Source organism: Arvicanthis niloticus, chromosome 9, assembly GCF_011762505.2.
Source record: "Arvicanthis niloticus isolate mArvNil1 chromosome 9, mArvNil1.pat.X, whole genome shotgun sequence".
NCBI classification, from domain to species: Eukaryota; Metazoa; Chordata; class Mammalia; order Rodentia; family Muridae; genus Arvicanthis; species Arvicanthis niloticus.
In genome coordinates, this window is record NC_047666.1 from 32,615,837 (window position 1) to 32,632,722 (window position 16,886).

At 40.2% G+C, this 16,886-nt stretch overlaps 1 protein-coding gene across 4 annotated transcripts in view; it reads right to left on the bottom strand.

The window, feature by feature from the left end:
• The window catches only part of Adamts9 (ADAM metallopeptidase with thrombospondin type 1 motif 9), a 170,572-nt gene that overhangs the window by 91,670 nt on the left and 62,016 nt on the right, over window positions 1-16,886 (bottom strand). For all 4 annotated transcript variants that reach the window (XM_076940139.1, XM_076940140.1, XM_076940141.1 and 1 more), the window contains 4 exons: window positions 10,460-10,670; window positions 9,782-9,946; window positions 7,418-7,582; window positions 514-633 (listed from right to left, as the gene is read on the bottom strand). In XM_076940139.1, the coding sequence (XP_076796254.1) occupies window positions 514-633; window positions 7,418-7,582; window positions 9,782-9,946; window positions 10,460-10,670 (661 nt within the window). The remainder of the gene's footprint in view (window positions 1-513; window positions 634-7,417; window positions 7,583-9,781; window positions 9,947-10,459; window positions 10,671-16,886) is intronic.

Below are 16,886 nucleotides of genomic sequence, written 5' to 3' on the forward strand. Positions count from 1 at the left end.
ACCTCATGAGAGCACAAGTGACTGCGATAAATAGTAACTTTCTAAGTGGTGAGTGGTGAGGATCTATCAGCTGTCCCCCTCGACAGTACTCTGCAGTTTTAAGAGCAGTCGCTAGCTTACAAGACCCTGTGAAGTTTGCTGTGGGATCTTAAGAGTTGCTTCCAACTAGCCGAGCAGCACACACTTCTTGCATTTAAGCCTAAACTCCTGGAGGAATCTTCAAATAAAGTATGTAAGATTTCCACGTTCAAAATAAAACCAACTAATAGTTGCTATTCGAGAAGAATGAAGTGCTAATACTTAAAGGAACTTAAAAAAAAAAGACAAACCCAGATTAAAAGAAGTGAGATTCTAAATGGGGAAGAAAATAAGAAGTAATTCCCAGATAATGTTATATCCCGGCTGTTCTGCCTATGGATTTCCCTATAGAAACATTTCCATTTTGTCTGAACCAGTGAGATTTTGGCCCTTTACAGCCCAAACCCAGTACCTGAGTTGAAACAGGAGACTCACCTGGGTGTCGGTTGGCCTAGTTGCTGCATTACAATCATTGTCATCGACCACTGACATATAAGTCCCCATGATGCACTTCACTGCCCTTAGCTGGTATCCTTGTCCACAAGTGACACTGCACTAGGGGAATGAAATAAAACAAAATGTCACCAAAACCTTTCTTTCACATATACACCCCATACTGTTCTTTTCTACAAAAGAAAGGTCCTCCTGTCACAGTGGACCTCAGGGCTGGCACCCAGAGATTAGGTAAAACTATGTAATCTTGCTTCACACAATTTACACTGGTCGATTATTATTATGACATTTAGAATTCTTTCTGTCTGCTACTGGAACTACACTTGTACGGGTTCAGCTCCTTGATCCTGAGCTCCAGAAGGAAGAGAAGCGTGTCTCCATAACTTTCAGATCTTTCACACTCTACCTGCTACGGTGTCCTAGTTAACACAGGTATTTCGTACACTTCTGTGATCTTTGACTTCTGGGAAATAATTCCCAGCAAATAATTGAAAGTTGTGTCAATATTTCTGCATAGGATGCTTTTTGCAGAGTTATTAGTAAGAAGGAGACAAGATACTGGAAAACACCTACATATACAATAGCCAAAAGTTAGGTAAATATATCAGAGGTCAATACAGTGGCTGCAAGGCACTCTGTCAGTTACAGGCCAAGGAAAGGGATGGGGGTGAGGGTGTTATGGGTAAGACAACAGAAGATGTTGAAAGAATCCATCCCTACACTGAAAAAGTCACTAACCCAGCAAGGATAAATATAAGTCAACTGTTAATTGGAGTCTTAATGATAATAACTTTAAAACTTGCAGTAAGTAGACAAGTACTTAATGAAGAAAGAAGTTGAAAAATTGGGTAACAAAGGATCATGACAATTCCTACTCTTCCAACCACACCGTACATTCATCTCAATGGACATGAAACATTGTTTCAAGGTAGGCCACCAGTGAGGCCACACAACAAGCATCAGTACATCGATAAGATAATGTGGGACGTATCTTCTCTGACCACAATAAAATGGGGCAGTAGCAAAAGTAAACCTGGAAAGTTTACCAATGTGTGGGAACTGATCAATTCCCTGGATGAATTAAACAAGCAGTACGTCAGAGAACAAATCGCTGAGATATTAGAAAATACTCTGGGGAGAAATATGAAAGAAGCAGAGAGAACTGGAGAGACACAGTGAAATCAGGGCACACGGGGAAGTGGATCACTGCAGATGGCTACATATAAATTAATTAGAAAGATTTCAAAACAGTAGACTTACTAGCAATAGGAGCTTACTTCAAGTTGTGGAGGGTAAGCTATAGCACTAGCAATAGCCTGTAGTGCTGGGTGGTGGTACTGATGTCTATGGGACCCTTTGGCCAATGACTCAAAAAGATGTAACCTATTCCTGGTACGGGGCTTTTAATTTGGTAGCATTTGGTGGCTAGTTGGGATATTGTCCCCTATTATGTGGTGACTTTAAGTTCAGTTGTCTTCAATGAAGTGACACTGGGTATACCAATCACACTCCGAGTCATTCTCTGTACTCAGGAGTAGATGACCAACACAAATCAGACTCGATGGTTTTTAGTGACTCTTTGGCCCCTAAAAGAAAAAACATGAACTTGGGCACGTAGGAAGGTGGGGAAGATTTGTGAGAAGGTGAGGGACAGAAAAGAACATCAGAAAAAATGTACTACATAAAATTTTCAAAGAATGAATTAAAAGAAATAAAAAAAACCTAAATTTTTACCTTAAGGAGCAAAAGGAAGAGCAAGCTAAACCCCAAGGAAGAAGAAGGTAGTAATAAATACCACAGTAGACTTGAATGAACTACAGAATAAAACAAAAACCCAGAGGTCAGGAGGTGTGGGTTGGTGGGAAAGCTCATGACTGGCATATCTGAGGGCCTAGGTTCAATCCCCACTACCAAAAGACAGAGAAGAAATAAATATATGAATATATCTACATAAAGAAATTGACTCAATAATAAAGAATTCCAATTAAGTTCAAGTGAATGCTACTAAATATTTAAAGAAATGTTTATATCAGTTCTTTTCAAACACTCCCAAAATATTGAGGCGGTATCATTTTTCACAGGGTCACCACCTAAATACGCAAGAATCAAATATCTTGTCTCTTATTAAAAATATTGCAAAGAGCATTCTAGGCAAGAATATTGAGACAACTTTCAGTTATTTCTTGAGAATTTATCCCATAGGGCCAGTGATATCAATATCAAAAGTGTGTGTGTGTTGGGGGGAATATGGACAAATATCTCTTGTAAATAAAGATACAAAATCTTTCAAGAAAATGCTAGCAATTAAACCCTGTAACATAGTATGGGTTGTAGTCATGTGGGATTTAGCCCAGGAATGCAAGGCTGGCTTGCAATTAAAAAAAAAAAAACAATTAATGAAATGTATCATATAAGTAGATAAAACAGAAAGAAAGAAGTTCCTAAAAAGATCCATAAGTATAAAAAAAGAAGTCACTTGGCAAAATTAAAAAAAAAAAAACCAACAACAACAAAAAACCTTTTCATGCAAATGCATCCAAAAAAAAGTGATGAGGCCCTTCCTCTACATGGAAAAATACCCCTCTGCATGCTTCCCACAGAGAGGGGAAAGGCTTTCTCCTCTGATGTCAGGAACCTGAAAAGGATGTCTCCTATAACCTTCACTATTCTGAGCACACCGGAGGTATAGCTGGAGACAAAGTAGGGAGAGATAAAAGTCAGATTGGAAAGAGAAGCCAAGCCTATCCTATCTACATGTGTTATCACAACAAACACAGACATCCCAAAGAATCTACAGGGAAACCACCATAGTTAACACTCAAAACTAGCAGTTTCTGAACACCAAATGAAATAAAAATTATAAAAAATGTTGATGATGATAATGATGAATTAGATGTGTTTCTACAAATCATCAAAAATAACCAAAAGGGAAATTAAGAAAAAAAGTTCATTTATAATAATATCCCAAAGAATAAAATCATCAGGAAAAATGTAACCATAAATGTGAAAGACTTTTATGATAAAATCTCTAAAGGCAAAAAAAAAAAAAAAATTAAAGGGCTTAAATAAACTGAAAGATACTTATTTACTGTAAAATAAGGCTAAAAGAAAATATCAATACTCCTCAAACAGATCTAGAGTCCATTCAAACCCAGTGGAAAAAAAATCACATAGCCTTTGTGAAGTGTGAAAACAGACTGGTTAATACAAAAGGAGTTTTTATACAAAATGGGAAGAGATTCCAAGCACCCACAAATAAAGAAAAAGAAGAATACAGTTGGAGGACTCATATTTTCTAATCTCTAAACTTTTGAAAGGAATTGAAATGGTTTCATGCTGGAATTAGGACAGGTAGTCAGACTTAGTAGGGCAGAATTCTGAGTCTGGGAACAAACTTCCGTTTATGCTCTGGTGATTTTTGACAGGTATGCCAATACTCTTAACAAAGAATCTTCAACAAATAGTACAGGGATAGTTGTTTACCCACATGTATGAAGCCAGATTTCCATCTCATATGTGTGTGTGTGTGTGTGTAAAATTAACAATGCATTGGTTGCCTAAAACCAATAGTTCCAACTATTTTTAACTCTAAAAATAAAAAGGGCATTTGTGCTATTGGATTTGCCATTGGTTTGTTCAATATTGGTTTGATACTGTAAGCAAGGACAACAAAAGAACAAATAAATTACACTCTGCCTGAATGAAAAACATCTGTCCACCAAAGGACATGATCAGCAGAGTTTAAAATAAAAATAAAAATTAACAAATGAGAGAGAAGAAAGTATTTGTAAGTGATATATTTGATTTTTAAGAATCGGTACCCAGGACATGTATAGAACTCAAATAACATCAACAGTCTCATGACCTTTAAACAACTGGGTGAGACTAGAAAAAGGAATGGTACAGGGTAGATCGTGGGAAAAGTGGGAAAAGGTACATTTTAAAATGGTTGATAGGTTTGTTTCATTTCCTTTTTGGGTGGGGGACAGTGGAATAGTTCCATGTAGCTTAGGCTGGCCTTGCACTGTCTATGTCATCAGCATTGACTCTGAACTTGTGATCCTCCTGCCTCCATCTCCTGAATACTGAAATGATAGAGATGTGTATGCACCATGCCTGGTGCTAGGAATGAACCCAGGACTTGTTTGATGCTAGGAGAACACTCTGCCTACAGAGCCACAGCCCAGATCAGATAGGGTCCATTCTAATCTTTTTAAATGCACAAGAAGTTTGACTAGACATTTCTCCAAAGAAGATATTCAAATGGTGACAAACACATGGCTGATTGATCAACATCTTTTTCTATTCGGGAAATATGAGCAGAAACCATAGGGAGACAGCACTTTACACTCAGTGAAAGGGCTATAGTTTCAAATGGAACATAGTAACTGTTGACATATGAAAGAAATTTTCCACCAGTATATTTTATTTGGTAATTTCTATCAGTGGAGTAGATACTTGAATATTGAAATAAGTATTTGATTCACATTTCTGTTGCATTTCTTGAGGATATTGGTTTGATCTTGACATTTGTCTTTTACTTTTTATTTAAAAGTAGCATTTTCATATGTATAAAAAGTTTTTAAGTAAGTGATTGCTTAAATTAAGACATTACAAATGGTGAGTGTGAATTAAAATTTTGAAATATTACCACTCCAAATTCTAGAAGCCATAGATTCAAAGCTGATTAAAATAATTTCCATGGTTGTAAGAAAAATTGTATATTGCTTATATATTTCTTGGAGGGATGGAAAATGGTACAGCCTCTGGGGAAAGCCACTTGGAAGTTAAAAACCTAAACACAGAGTTACTATAGGATCCAGAAATTCTATCCCTGGGTAGCAGATTCCAAATAAGTGTCATTAGGCACTAAAATAAATATTTGTTCACTTATGCCAGCAAAATTCATAGTCGTCAAAGTGTGGGGAGAACCCAAATATCTATTTTAGACACTCACCCACACAATGTGATAGGATTCAGAAGTTGACAGGAAGCAGTATCAGACATGCTGCTACACAGATGAGTGTGAGAAGCTTTGTGTAGTGTGAATGAAGCCAGCCACAGAGGATGTCTGTTACACACAGTCGCCCATGCTTATGATAAGTCCAGCTTATGCAAATCTGCAGACCCTAAATGCAAACTAGGGGGTTGCCAGAGACTAGAGATGAAGGGAATGGGAAATAATAGCTGAATACGTTCAGGGTTTCTTTTGGGGTGCTGGAAATAGCTTCAAAGTAGATCATAAAACATGAGGTCATAAAACATGGATACACTAAATAACACCAATTTGTTTAAGATAGTCAATTTTATGTCCTGTGTGTTTCTATTCAATTAAAAATACAGGTAGATTACAATTCCAATCCAAGGTTTAAAAATGGTTGTTTTTGTGTGTATGTTGTGCTCAGTCAGCAGTGTGTTTGATTTTTTTTTCTCTTTGCTAACACATATTTTGGAAATTTTTTATGAGTATTTTTGACTCTTTAATAAAACTTATATCTTAAATATAAGTGTTTGCCTAAGTTGCATGATCAGTTAGAGAAAGGCCAGATCCCTTGTAAGAGAGACGGGCAAAGGATGGATGAGAATCTGTCTGTCAGTTGTAGTAGATACCCAGTCACTTCTTGACAGTGAGCCCAAGGTATGTTTACAGCCTCTCATTAATCAGGGAATGCTATAGATATTTGGACAAGTAAGAAACACTGTTTGAAAGGATAAAGGGGCTTTCTTTATTTAGACATGATTTGGCACTGCACTGGGGTGTTCTCTGGAGCCAAATATTCTAGCAGAAAAGTGCCAGTATGGGGGTCTGAAATGGCTCAGTGGGTAAAGGTGCTTGCTTCCAAGATGAAGACTTGAGTTGAGCCCTTAGGACCCACATGGTGGTGGGAGAAACCAGCTCCTTTAGCTTCCACATGTACACGACAGGCAGACAGTTCTCTCTCTCTCTCTCTCTCTCTCTCTCTCTCTCTCTCTCTCTCTCTCTCTCTCTCTCTCTCCCCTCTCTCTCTAACACTCCCTCCCCACTAAGTGTTAAAAAGTATAATAAGACAAATTTTAAAAATACTATCAGTAAGGATAAGGAAGCCCGAGACACGGTTGTAAAGCTGCCTGTGTATTGCACTAAAGTTTGGAGATGAAGGCAGAGGCTAAGGAACAAGAGTGGCTGTGGCTGGTCAGGGCGGAGAGAGTCATTCTTCAACAGATTGCATAAGTGACAGCAGACAGCTGTTCCACTTCTCCTGGGAACTTGGAGTGCTGCTTAAATCGTACACAGCACTCTCTTGCTTCTATATTAGGAAAGACTAGATTCCAAGAGCAAACTGGGCCCAGGGGACGTGCACGCTCTCCTTTAGAAATGGTAGATGTGGAACCCATTACACACTAGAAGACGAGGAAAAGATTCTCAACCCGATGATTATGATGCTGGACCCCTTTGATCTGACTACATTTGAAGAATCTCACTTATGTATGAGAGGTGAGTGTTGGATTCCCTCTTTGGTGGCAGCCAAAATATCCCTTCCAAAACACAGCCCAGGTCCAAATCAGCTGGCAGGCTGATCACATACCCACAGACACTCACTCCAGGGATGGATTACATCTGCCAGATGCCACGTCTGTTGTGAATTTGTTTAAATACTTGTGCGCAGTTTAGAACATGGTGAAAACCTGCACGTGGAGTTGTAACTGGAGTAATCAGCTCCAGCAGGGCAAGGTAACCCTGGAAGTGGTGCAGGACAGCAGGAGGCGGAGTCCCATGTGCTGAACCTGGAGCTGCTGAAGTACAGTGCAGGCCAAGTCACACAGCAGTAAAACCCCACCACTGGAATGCCCCTCTCCAGATAAGGGAGGGAAAGAATGCAGTTAAGAATCTTATCATTCAAAATACCTGTCCCCAGGGACCCGCCTGCCAGGCTGCACACTCTGGCTGCTGACACGTCTGCATAGGCTCCGGCTTGGCCTCAGGGTCACACATTCTATCGCTTAATCGATCTTCGCCAAACTGACACCAGACCTGGCGGTGCTTATGCCCTTTCCCACAGGTGACCAAGCACTGGAATGAGAAGCAGAGGCCATCAGGGTTGCTTGTGATCAATGTGCTGGAGCCCGTGGGGGCTGTTCTCTAATGAGAGCAGGTGGCTTTTTCCCACCTTCGGCCCCTCCCCACTGCCGAGCAGCAAGGCGCCAACACATCCATTGCTCTTCGCTTTCTTTCATCCCTTTCTCTTTCTCCTTTCCCTCTTTCTTTATATCCTGGTACAGCCTCCTGAAGCCCAGGCTGGCCCCCAATCCACCAAGTAGCTGAGGGTCACTGAACATTCTGATCCTCTCACCTCTACTGCCCAACTCCTGTCCTCGTAGGCGTGCCCACTAAGTCTGAGTTATATGCTGTTGGACATTCAACCCAGGGCTTTGTGCGTGTGAGGCAAGTGCTCCTCCAACTGAGCTACATTCTCAACCCCCTCTTCCAGGATTCTTACTCGATTTCATTATGAAAGTCTCACGCCTACATAGCATTATGCTTCACCCACATTCGCTTCCACTAGCTGCCCCCTATTCCATCCACTCTTTTCCCCATCTCCTTCTTCTCCTCCCCCCCGCCCCCCCGAATCATTTTCTTTTATTCCCTTTGTATTTGAGGTCTTATGGCCAGATTCAAACACAGAAAAACAGAGTACCATGCTCTGAGAAACAAACAGTAGTCAGGAGTTTTCATCACAGAGGTTCAGTGTGAAGAATTAAAAGCCCCATCAACTTGTACGCCTCTCTAACCAAGTCACAGTGTCTCGATGTGCCTCAGTATTTACGTCTATAAAATAGGGATAACAATAATTCTGACCTAGAGAAACTAAAGTATGCACGTACAGTGTTCATGTATGACATTCTCAAAAAGAAAAAAAGATAAATATAATCATCATTAGTATTTCGGCTCATTTTGGAAAAATTAAAAAATGAGTAAAGAGCACAAAGGACAAAGTAAAATGATCGATTTTTTTCAACTGTCTACTCTTTCCTTTCCAGTCTCTTAGTGTTAACTAAGTGTTGGGACATTCAAGCTGCACCTTCAGTATTTATTCAAGTACCTGTTTAGTCAGGGCTTGCTATAAAAGTTTCCTCTCCTTCATTTTTTTATTTTTTAGACAAGGGTCTCATGTGTCTCAGGCTAAGCCTTAAATTCACTACAGTACACACAGCCAAGGGTGGTCTTGAATCCCTGGTCTCCCAAGAGTAGGAATAGTGACAGGTACCACTACATCTGGCTTCATTAGTAACTGGACGTTAAAGTATTAGATGTCTAAATGTGAAACCTCTATCTTCAATCATATTTTTAAAAAGCAAGGATTTAGTGCCTAACCTACTGGGAAAGCACCAAGTTTGTTGATCACGTGTCCACAAATCAGACACAAGTAAGGACACGTGCCAATACTTGACCATTCCAGCAGCATTAGGGGTATTCTGTTCAGATTCGACACCTGAACTACACTGTTAACATTTCACTTACATGGGCGTGTGTGTGTGTGTGTGTGTGTGTGTGTGTGTGTGTAGGAGCTGTGGTTGTAGCACCTTTGCTTCCCCACATTTCTGACTTGTCCAGTTAATAAGGCAAGTCTATTCCTCATCACTTGCATCCCCTGGAGGAGGTGAAGTGAGGATCCCTCTTGCCGAGATTCTCACTGGGCTGTTACAGTGTTGGGCTACATTACTAGTAAAGATGGATACTCTATCCAAAGATCCAAAGACAGGGCACAAATGAGATTGCCTTGGGCTTCATAAAGCAAGAGATGAGAAGTCATTATTCTGGCACACTCAGCCTGGGCTTCCCCCTAACCAAGTGCTCCCGCATGACTGGATGTGTAAGCCAGGTGGTCTAATCTCTTATTTCAAAGACGAGGAAAATGGAAATCCTCTTTGTTGGATTTATGCCTAAACTATTTTAACCTCACACTTAATTAAGCCTCAATTTCCAGCCAACGATTTATAGCTCCAAGTGGGGGAAGGGGACAACCAGTCTATCCAAGTCAGTAGCAGAAGCTAGTGGGCTGTGAGATCCAGCCAAACCCCTAGTGACTCCGAGGTCCCAGGCAGACTAAAGGGTTTCAATCATAATGAAAACGGAGAATCAGAGTCGTTGTTTCCTCAGGGTGGGGGTGTGAGATGGAAGAACCATACAGTAGTCTTTACACCTCTGCCAGACGCTAGAAAATCCAGAATCATCTGAGCTGAGCTAGGAACCAGAGCTTCCCTTTCTCACCTCTGACCAGTCTCCTGTTTTCCAATGAGGACAGGAGAACTCATTGCATCTCTGTACGACAACTTTCTCCTGGTGTGTGCATTTGCTGTCATCCAGGACATCGTTGCGGGCGTTGACGCAGATGGCTCTTCTTCTCTGGGTACCACCATCACAGCTCTTAGAACACTATGATCATTTAAAAAAAAGAAAGAAAGAGAAAAGAACATAGGGTATTTCTGAATTCCTTATAGAAAATGCTTAAAATCATGGCTATGCTGTTTCTTTCAACCCTTAAGAAATACATGCCCTATCATAGCCAATTCTAGTTTTTATTTAGCGATTTTATTTTCAATGCTAATTATTAGGTTTATACTGAAGTCAATATTATCTCACTGGCAAATTGAGACTAAAATTGGAATCTAAAAAAAAAAGGTTGGCTGGTTAGTTGTAGCATTAACAGTTTTCTGCATATTATATTCAAGTCAGACAATACAAATTAACCTTGGGAACCTTCCTTTCAGAGCTTGACTTAGCTAGGCAGTGTAAATCAGTCACAGATCTCTTCTCCATGCTGTTTAAATGGGTTTTCCTAACACAATCCCAGAATGAGCCACGATCAGCTCATCAGACTTGGTATCCAAGACCAAATGATACCAAGTATCATTTGATGATACAAGAATCAGATGAGAAGTAACTTACATCGGTCCAGGCTGAATAGCGCCATCCACCTGTGCTGCACTCTCCTGAGCATTTCTCCTGGTTGCTTGGTCTGGGTTGACTGCTACAAAAACTGTCATCCACCTTCTCCGTCTTCCCGTCCACCCTGCTGTATTTGACACAGTGGATGTCTAAAGTTCGGTAACCCAAACCACACTGGGCACTGCATTCGCTCTTGCTGGCGACGTGCCACCTAAAGGTAAATAATGGTGGAAAACAACATTTGTGTTAAATACAAGGGTCACATCCAACTAGTAGGAAAGCTGAGTTCTTTCCTTCTTAATCAAATATGATGAAAGCTCAAATGCACAGCCAGATACAATCCAACTTCAAGCCAATGTATCCATGTAATTTTCATGGCTGCCAATGTTGATGGAAGTCACAGACCCATAGCCAGAAATGCTACCTCTGTGAAGAATCTCTCGGTACAGTTAGTCTGAAATTCAAACAGCAGACAGAAAAACAAACAAACAAACAAACAAACAAACAAACTCAGCAAAGCAAGGACAGCAATTTTTATATGAAGCATTTCACTTGGCTCCTTAGGCCTGCTCTTTGAAAACTCATCTGTGGGAATGCTCCTTTTTTATTTGTCTGTGCTTGCAAGTGGTCAGTGACTATTCTGATGATAATATGATAATATGGAGTATAATTTAAAAAATTGAAGTGTACTTATTATACACTATGTACATTATTGTTGTTGTTATTTTGGAATAAAGATTACATTTTGGGGAGTGGGACATCAGTTCAGCTTCAGGATCAGTAAGAGACCCTGTCTCAAAGGAATAAAGCAGAGAGTGATGGAACAGAATGCCTGACCTCCTCCAGCTTCTGGGAAGCAGGTGTACATTTTTGCACATGTGTTCATACACTCTACACTGCATATACTATACACACACACACACACACACACACACACACGGCTGGAAATTTCTTAAAGACAGCAGACATTATGTATGTGTGTGTGCTTGTGTATATGTGTGTGTCTGATTGTGTGTGTCAGTGTATATGTGACTGTGTGAACATGTGTGTCAGTGTGTGTGTTTGTGTTTATATGTATGAACCTGTGTATCCGTGTGTGTGCATGTGTGTAGATGTGCATGACACATGTGGAAGCTACTAAAGGTATTGTTTCTCTGGTGCCTTCTACCTGTTGCATTAAACACAGTGTGTGTGTGTGTGTGTGTGTACCAGGTGTGGAGGGCAGAGTACAGTTCTCACCTTCCACTATGTGGGTCCAGGGATCCAACTCAGACAGGCTCTGTCACTGAGACCTGGGAATCTCAGATTTTGCTAGAACCTTCCTCCACCCCGTGGGTTCCACTCTATCCCCAGCTTTGGGGTTACACAGCTGCACTATTGCACTTGACATTTTAAATGTGGGCTCTGGAGACTGAACTCAGGGCCCCGTGCTTGCAGAAGCAGTTTACAAATTAGCTGTCTCCCAAACTCTCATTATACACTTTTAAAATTAGATTTGAATCCATAAGACTTTGCCACCTTTATATCCCTGATATTCAAAGCTAAGCCTTCTGACACACAGCAGGTGCACAGTATATATTAATGACTAATCTTATTTTTTATAATGCAGCAGGAACAGAGTCTGAAGCGTTTGAATTTAAAACATAAATAAAAAGTGTTTAATTCAAAATTTTAAGTTAGTGATCTTGAAATGTATTCAGAAATCTAGAAAAAGACAATTTTCTTCTAACCTCTAGGGGATTTTATTTCCCATTGTTAATTCCCTTCATTTCAGCAATTGGGTGGTGTGCCATTTCTCAGTGTTCTAACAGTTCACTCATACACACCTGTCTAGGAAAGGAGTTGGGAAAGAAGAGGAACTCAAGCCAACACCCTTATCAAGGAATTTCTAAGTAATGTCCAAAAGTAGGTCAGAGTTGACCACTGGCAGGGAAAGTGGGCTGTGATTTTCCATTACACTGAAATAGCGTCAGGGAGATTTTGTTCTAACACAATAAACGAGGGCTTATAAACTCACACTTTATCTCATCCTGTCACAGGCCAGTTGGGGCAAACTGTCACTTCCTACAGGAAGTGAGGCAAAAAAAAAAAAAAAAAAAAAAAAAAAAAAAAAAAAAAAAAAAAAAAAAAAAGTGAACTCGTTCCACAGAGGCATCTGGAACTTTCATCTGCACTTTGATTTTTGGCTACCTTCTCAAGCCTCCATGGTCACTTCCCTTACCATCTGGGGAAAAGGAGGGAGATATTCTGACAAGAAAGCACTTTGCAGTCCAGGCTGCCAAAGTCACTTCCCTGTCATCCCATAATCCCCAGGGGCTAAGCAGAGATCTCCAAGAAGAATCTATAAAAACAACTGAACTCTAAATGATAACTAATTTGTCCTATATTCTTTCTGGACAGTGGTCTGTTCTTCAGTATGGTGTGCTTATAATTCATTTTACGGGAAATAAAATGCTATTATTATATTTAACTATTATATTTCAGGATAGTATCTTCTAGTCAGGTGTATATGTGTATCTCAGTTCTTGGGAGGTGGGAGCTGGAGAGCTGTGAGCTTAAAGCCAGCTTGAGCTACATAGAGAGCTCCTGCCTCAGAAATCTGAAAACTGGGGATATAATGGTAAAGCCCTGCCCAGTAGGCAAAAAGTGCTGTGTTCAGCCACCAACACTGAAAAGGTAAAATAAAACCTGTGTTTTAATATGTTAATAAGTGAGAATAAGATAAATGTGTTACACACATGTAGGGTAGATATGGGGGCTGGATTAAATGATTTTGAGAACTACCAGAAGAACTGGATTTCTATACTGTATATCTTTAGAGCTTCACAATGTTCATCAGTATCATGAACTTCCATATGAAGAAGACCCGTTTTGGAGGGCTTCTCAAATACACAGGCTAAGAGTTGCTTCATCTGACTAGTGATCCCATGAACATGCCTGGGAGAAACTACTTTGGAGTCTGACCAACCAGTTACCGTTCCCTCTCTGTTTGCTCAGTTGAGCTCACAGCTGATTGGCCAGATTTCAGCATGAGTTTTGATTAGATGGAACTGTCAGATGGGCAAAACGGACAGTGCATCTTTCTTAGGCTTGGTTTGTGACTCTGCATATTTTAGCAGGGCCCTTTAATTTTCCAAACGGTCAGTAAAAAGCCAGTAGTGAGAGATGCATCTGAGCACTTGACTGAAAGCCAAAGTTTTTAGCTGAGTATAGGCACAAGCCATAAGCTTGCCCCCTCCCCCCTTTTATTTTTGGCTCTAAAGCTAATCCTGAACTCTTTCTGCCTTCTGCTTTTGACTTCCTCCACACTCTGATCTGCTACCTCTATGAGAAGACAGGGATGAAGTCCCCTCTCCTTCTTATCTGCAATCAGAACTGCTTTGGTCATTCAGCTCTGTGCTTCCGGCTCTTGTCCCCACTTGGCCTCTGCAGAGTTTCCAAAAAAACAAAATGTTTTTAAAAGTTGACTCTAAACAGGGAATTTAGAGAATAATAACACACTGACCTCACTATTGATCTGAATAAAAAAAATCAGGCCAAAGTTTTATCTGGTATTATGACAAGAATATAAACAAAAATTAGAGTATGTACTATTTAATCAGCAAATATTGGGTATGAATGGAAGCTCTCATGCTTATTAGCAGAGACAGCCTGAGTCGATCACTAGGTGGGAGATCAAATGAGACAAGGTAGAGAGTAGCACTTAACACCTGTGGAGGATATGCAATAAATTATTATTATTATTATTATTATTATTATTATTATTATTATTATTACAACTATGCTATCCTTGGTATTTGAGTCTCTAGGCAACTTCTATTTTTGCCTCCTTCCCTTAATTTTTTGCAGTGCTGGAGAGCAGACCCCAGGCCTTGCCCATGCATGTCCAGGCTGCATCCTAGGCCTTTGGTTATTGAGAGACAAGGTCTTACATTGTATCTTAGGCAGGCTTCAAACTCTCAATCTTCCTGCCCCTATTTCCCTACTTTCCTCACAGACCATTAAGTCACTGTGCTGAGTTTTAGCTCACTTTAAAAATCAGCCAATGAGGAGGCAGTATCCTTGTGATACTCTGTGCAACGTAAGGTGACACTTTTCTGAGTTGAATCTATGTTCTGCTGCACTGGCTTTGGCTTTTAGCATCTGTGTGAACATTATGCTTAACAGTGTCTACTGCAGGAGAAACCAGAACTGTGGCATCCTGAATTACGTCTTGAGATTGCTCAAAGAGAAAAGTATTTGGTTCTTGAACTAACAGTACAAACATCAATTCCTCTTTGAAAAGGATATTTGCTGGATAAGCTTGAAATAGGATTATTGAATATTATTAGTTTGCTTTTACACATTCTGTTTCTTGAAATGCCTTGTGAAGATTCGTTTTCTTTGCCACCTTAAGAGTAGGAGGTTTAATGTTTGAGGTAGCAGACCTACAGAAACTACATGTGTCATTCAGGATGTGACTAGCCCCAGTCTGAGTCAGTGGAGTCCCAGTGTGGATGAATGAATGAAGCAGGACACACACTGGTAGAGATTAATTCCTCATATATGGAGTTGCAGAATAGGGTGCATGACTACAGCATTAACAAAGTTAAGAATGGAAGCAGCTGTCTTCCAGAGCCGAAGTACACAGCCTCTTCCATTGGATGGGCCACATTTAAGCCTCGGCTGTTATGTTAGCCAGTGTGATCTGAAGCAATCTGCTTAGCAACAGTCAGGTTTAATATTTTTGTGTATAAAATAATGATACAATCTATGCTGTAGTTTGAATAAGAATGGCCCCTATAGGCTCATCTATTTGAATGTCATCAAGGAGAAGCATGGCTTGAGAAGGCTTAGGAGGCGTGGCCTTGGTGGAGTGAGTGTGGCCTTTTTGGAAGAAGGGTGTCACTGAGATGTTCAAAAGGCCATGCCAGCCCCCACCACACACATATACCTAAGGATCATGGTATAGCTTTTAGCTCCATGCCTATCTTCAGCCATGCTCCCTGCTGTGAAGATAATGGACTAAGCCTCTGAAACTGTGAGCAAGCCCCAATTAAAAGCTTTCTTTTATAAGAATTGCCTTGGTCATGGTTTCTCTTAATAGCTATAGCCCAACGACTAAGGCAGTAGTAGTAGTATCTGAAAAAATTTATAGACTATTAATTGTATTAATAGAATCATAAAACCTATCCTATTACTGTGGGGATATTATATATAGCTGGCAAAAATAGTTCTCGGCTTAGTGATACCCTATCTTAAAATGCAGAGGGAAAGCTGGGGTTAACTCAATGGCAGGACACTAGCCTAACATGTATAATTGTCTAGGTTTCATGTCCACTTCTGTGACAGCAATAGCAACAACAAACACGAAAGCCAAACAGAAACCCGGATCTTAGGGATGGCTTATTCTATCATAATTACTTGGAGAATGGTAGGAGATGTAGCAATGGCTAGATTTAAGACAATCTGAGAATGCCATCTTCCTCAGCTTGTTAACCTTGCATCTCAAGGAAGCTGTGCAAGAATTCAGTGACACTTCAGCTTAACTTCCCATCAAAGGACTCCTTAATTTTAACTTAATTCTAACTTAACTAGTGTAACTCAATTGACTGAAGCAAATAGGTTTATATGACACCACCTAAAATATAGCACTGCCAAATGTTTCCTTTCTTTTTCTTTTTGTTTGTTTTTTTTTTTTTTTTTAACTTTTTAACATCTTACTTTTACAGTGACTTTTGTTCCTACTTATTGGCAAGCTACTGAACAACCCAGTGACAATAGCTTCAGAAAAGGAGTGGCAGGGTGGAAAGAGCCTCAGGTCAGGGCTGGAAGACCTATGATGCACATGTCACTGCTGCCCCTCTGACTCCTAGGATAGAACATGATTAATTGATCATGGCACTGTTTTCCTCTCAGACACATAAGAGGACCTTATAATCTGTACTCCTGCGCCAGGTAGCTAACACTATGAAGACCTGGCTGGCATGGCAATGCGGAACTTCCAAATGCTTCTGTCTGTACTCTGCTCCTTGTGAATGGAGAGACCTTATCGCATTCCTGTATTAGTCCATGCAAATAATCTCACAGACTCAGCATACAGATTGTACAATACAGCTCTCCTGCTGTTGGACATTTATACACACAGTCACCCTCTCAGGCAATAGAAACACTCTGAATTTTCCACTCCCTCAATATTTCTTCCATCAGATGCCATACCTTTCTTAAACACAGAATTATGTAAATATCTAGATAGTTATATTTGGATTTTCTTCTCATTCCCTCCATGCCTCTACATTAATGCATAACATATTCTCTCTGTCTGTGTCTGGCTGTGTCTCTCTCTCTCTGTCTCTCTCTCTCTCTCTCTGTCTCTCTCTTCCTCTGCCTCTCTCTGTCTGTTTCCCTCTGTCTCTTTCTGTCTGATGTGTGTATGTGTTTGTTATAT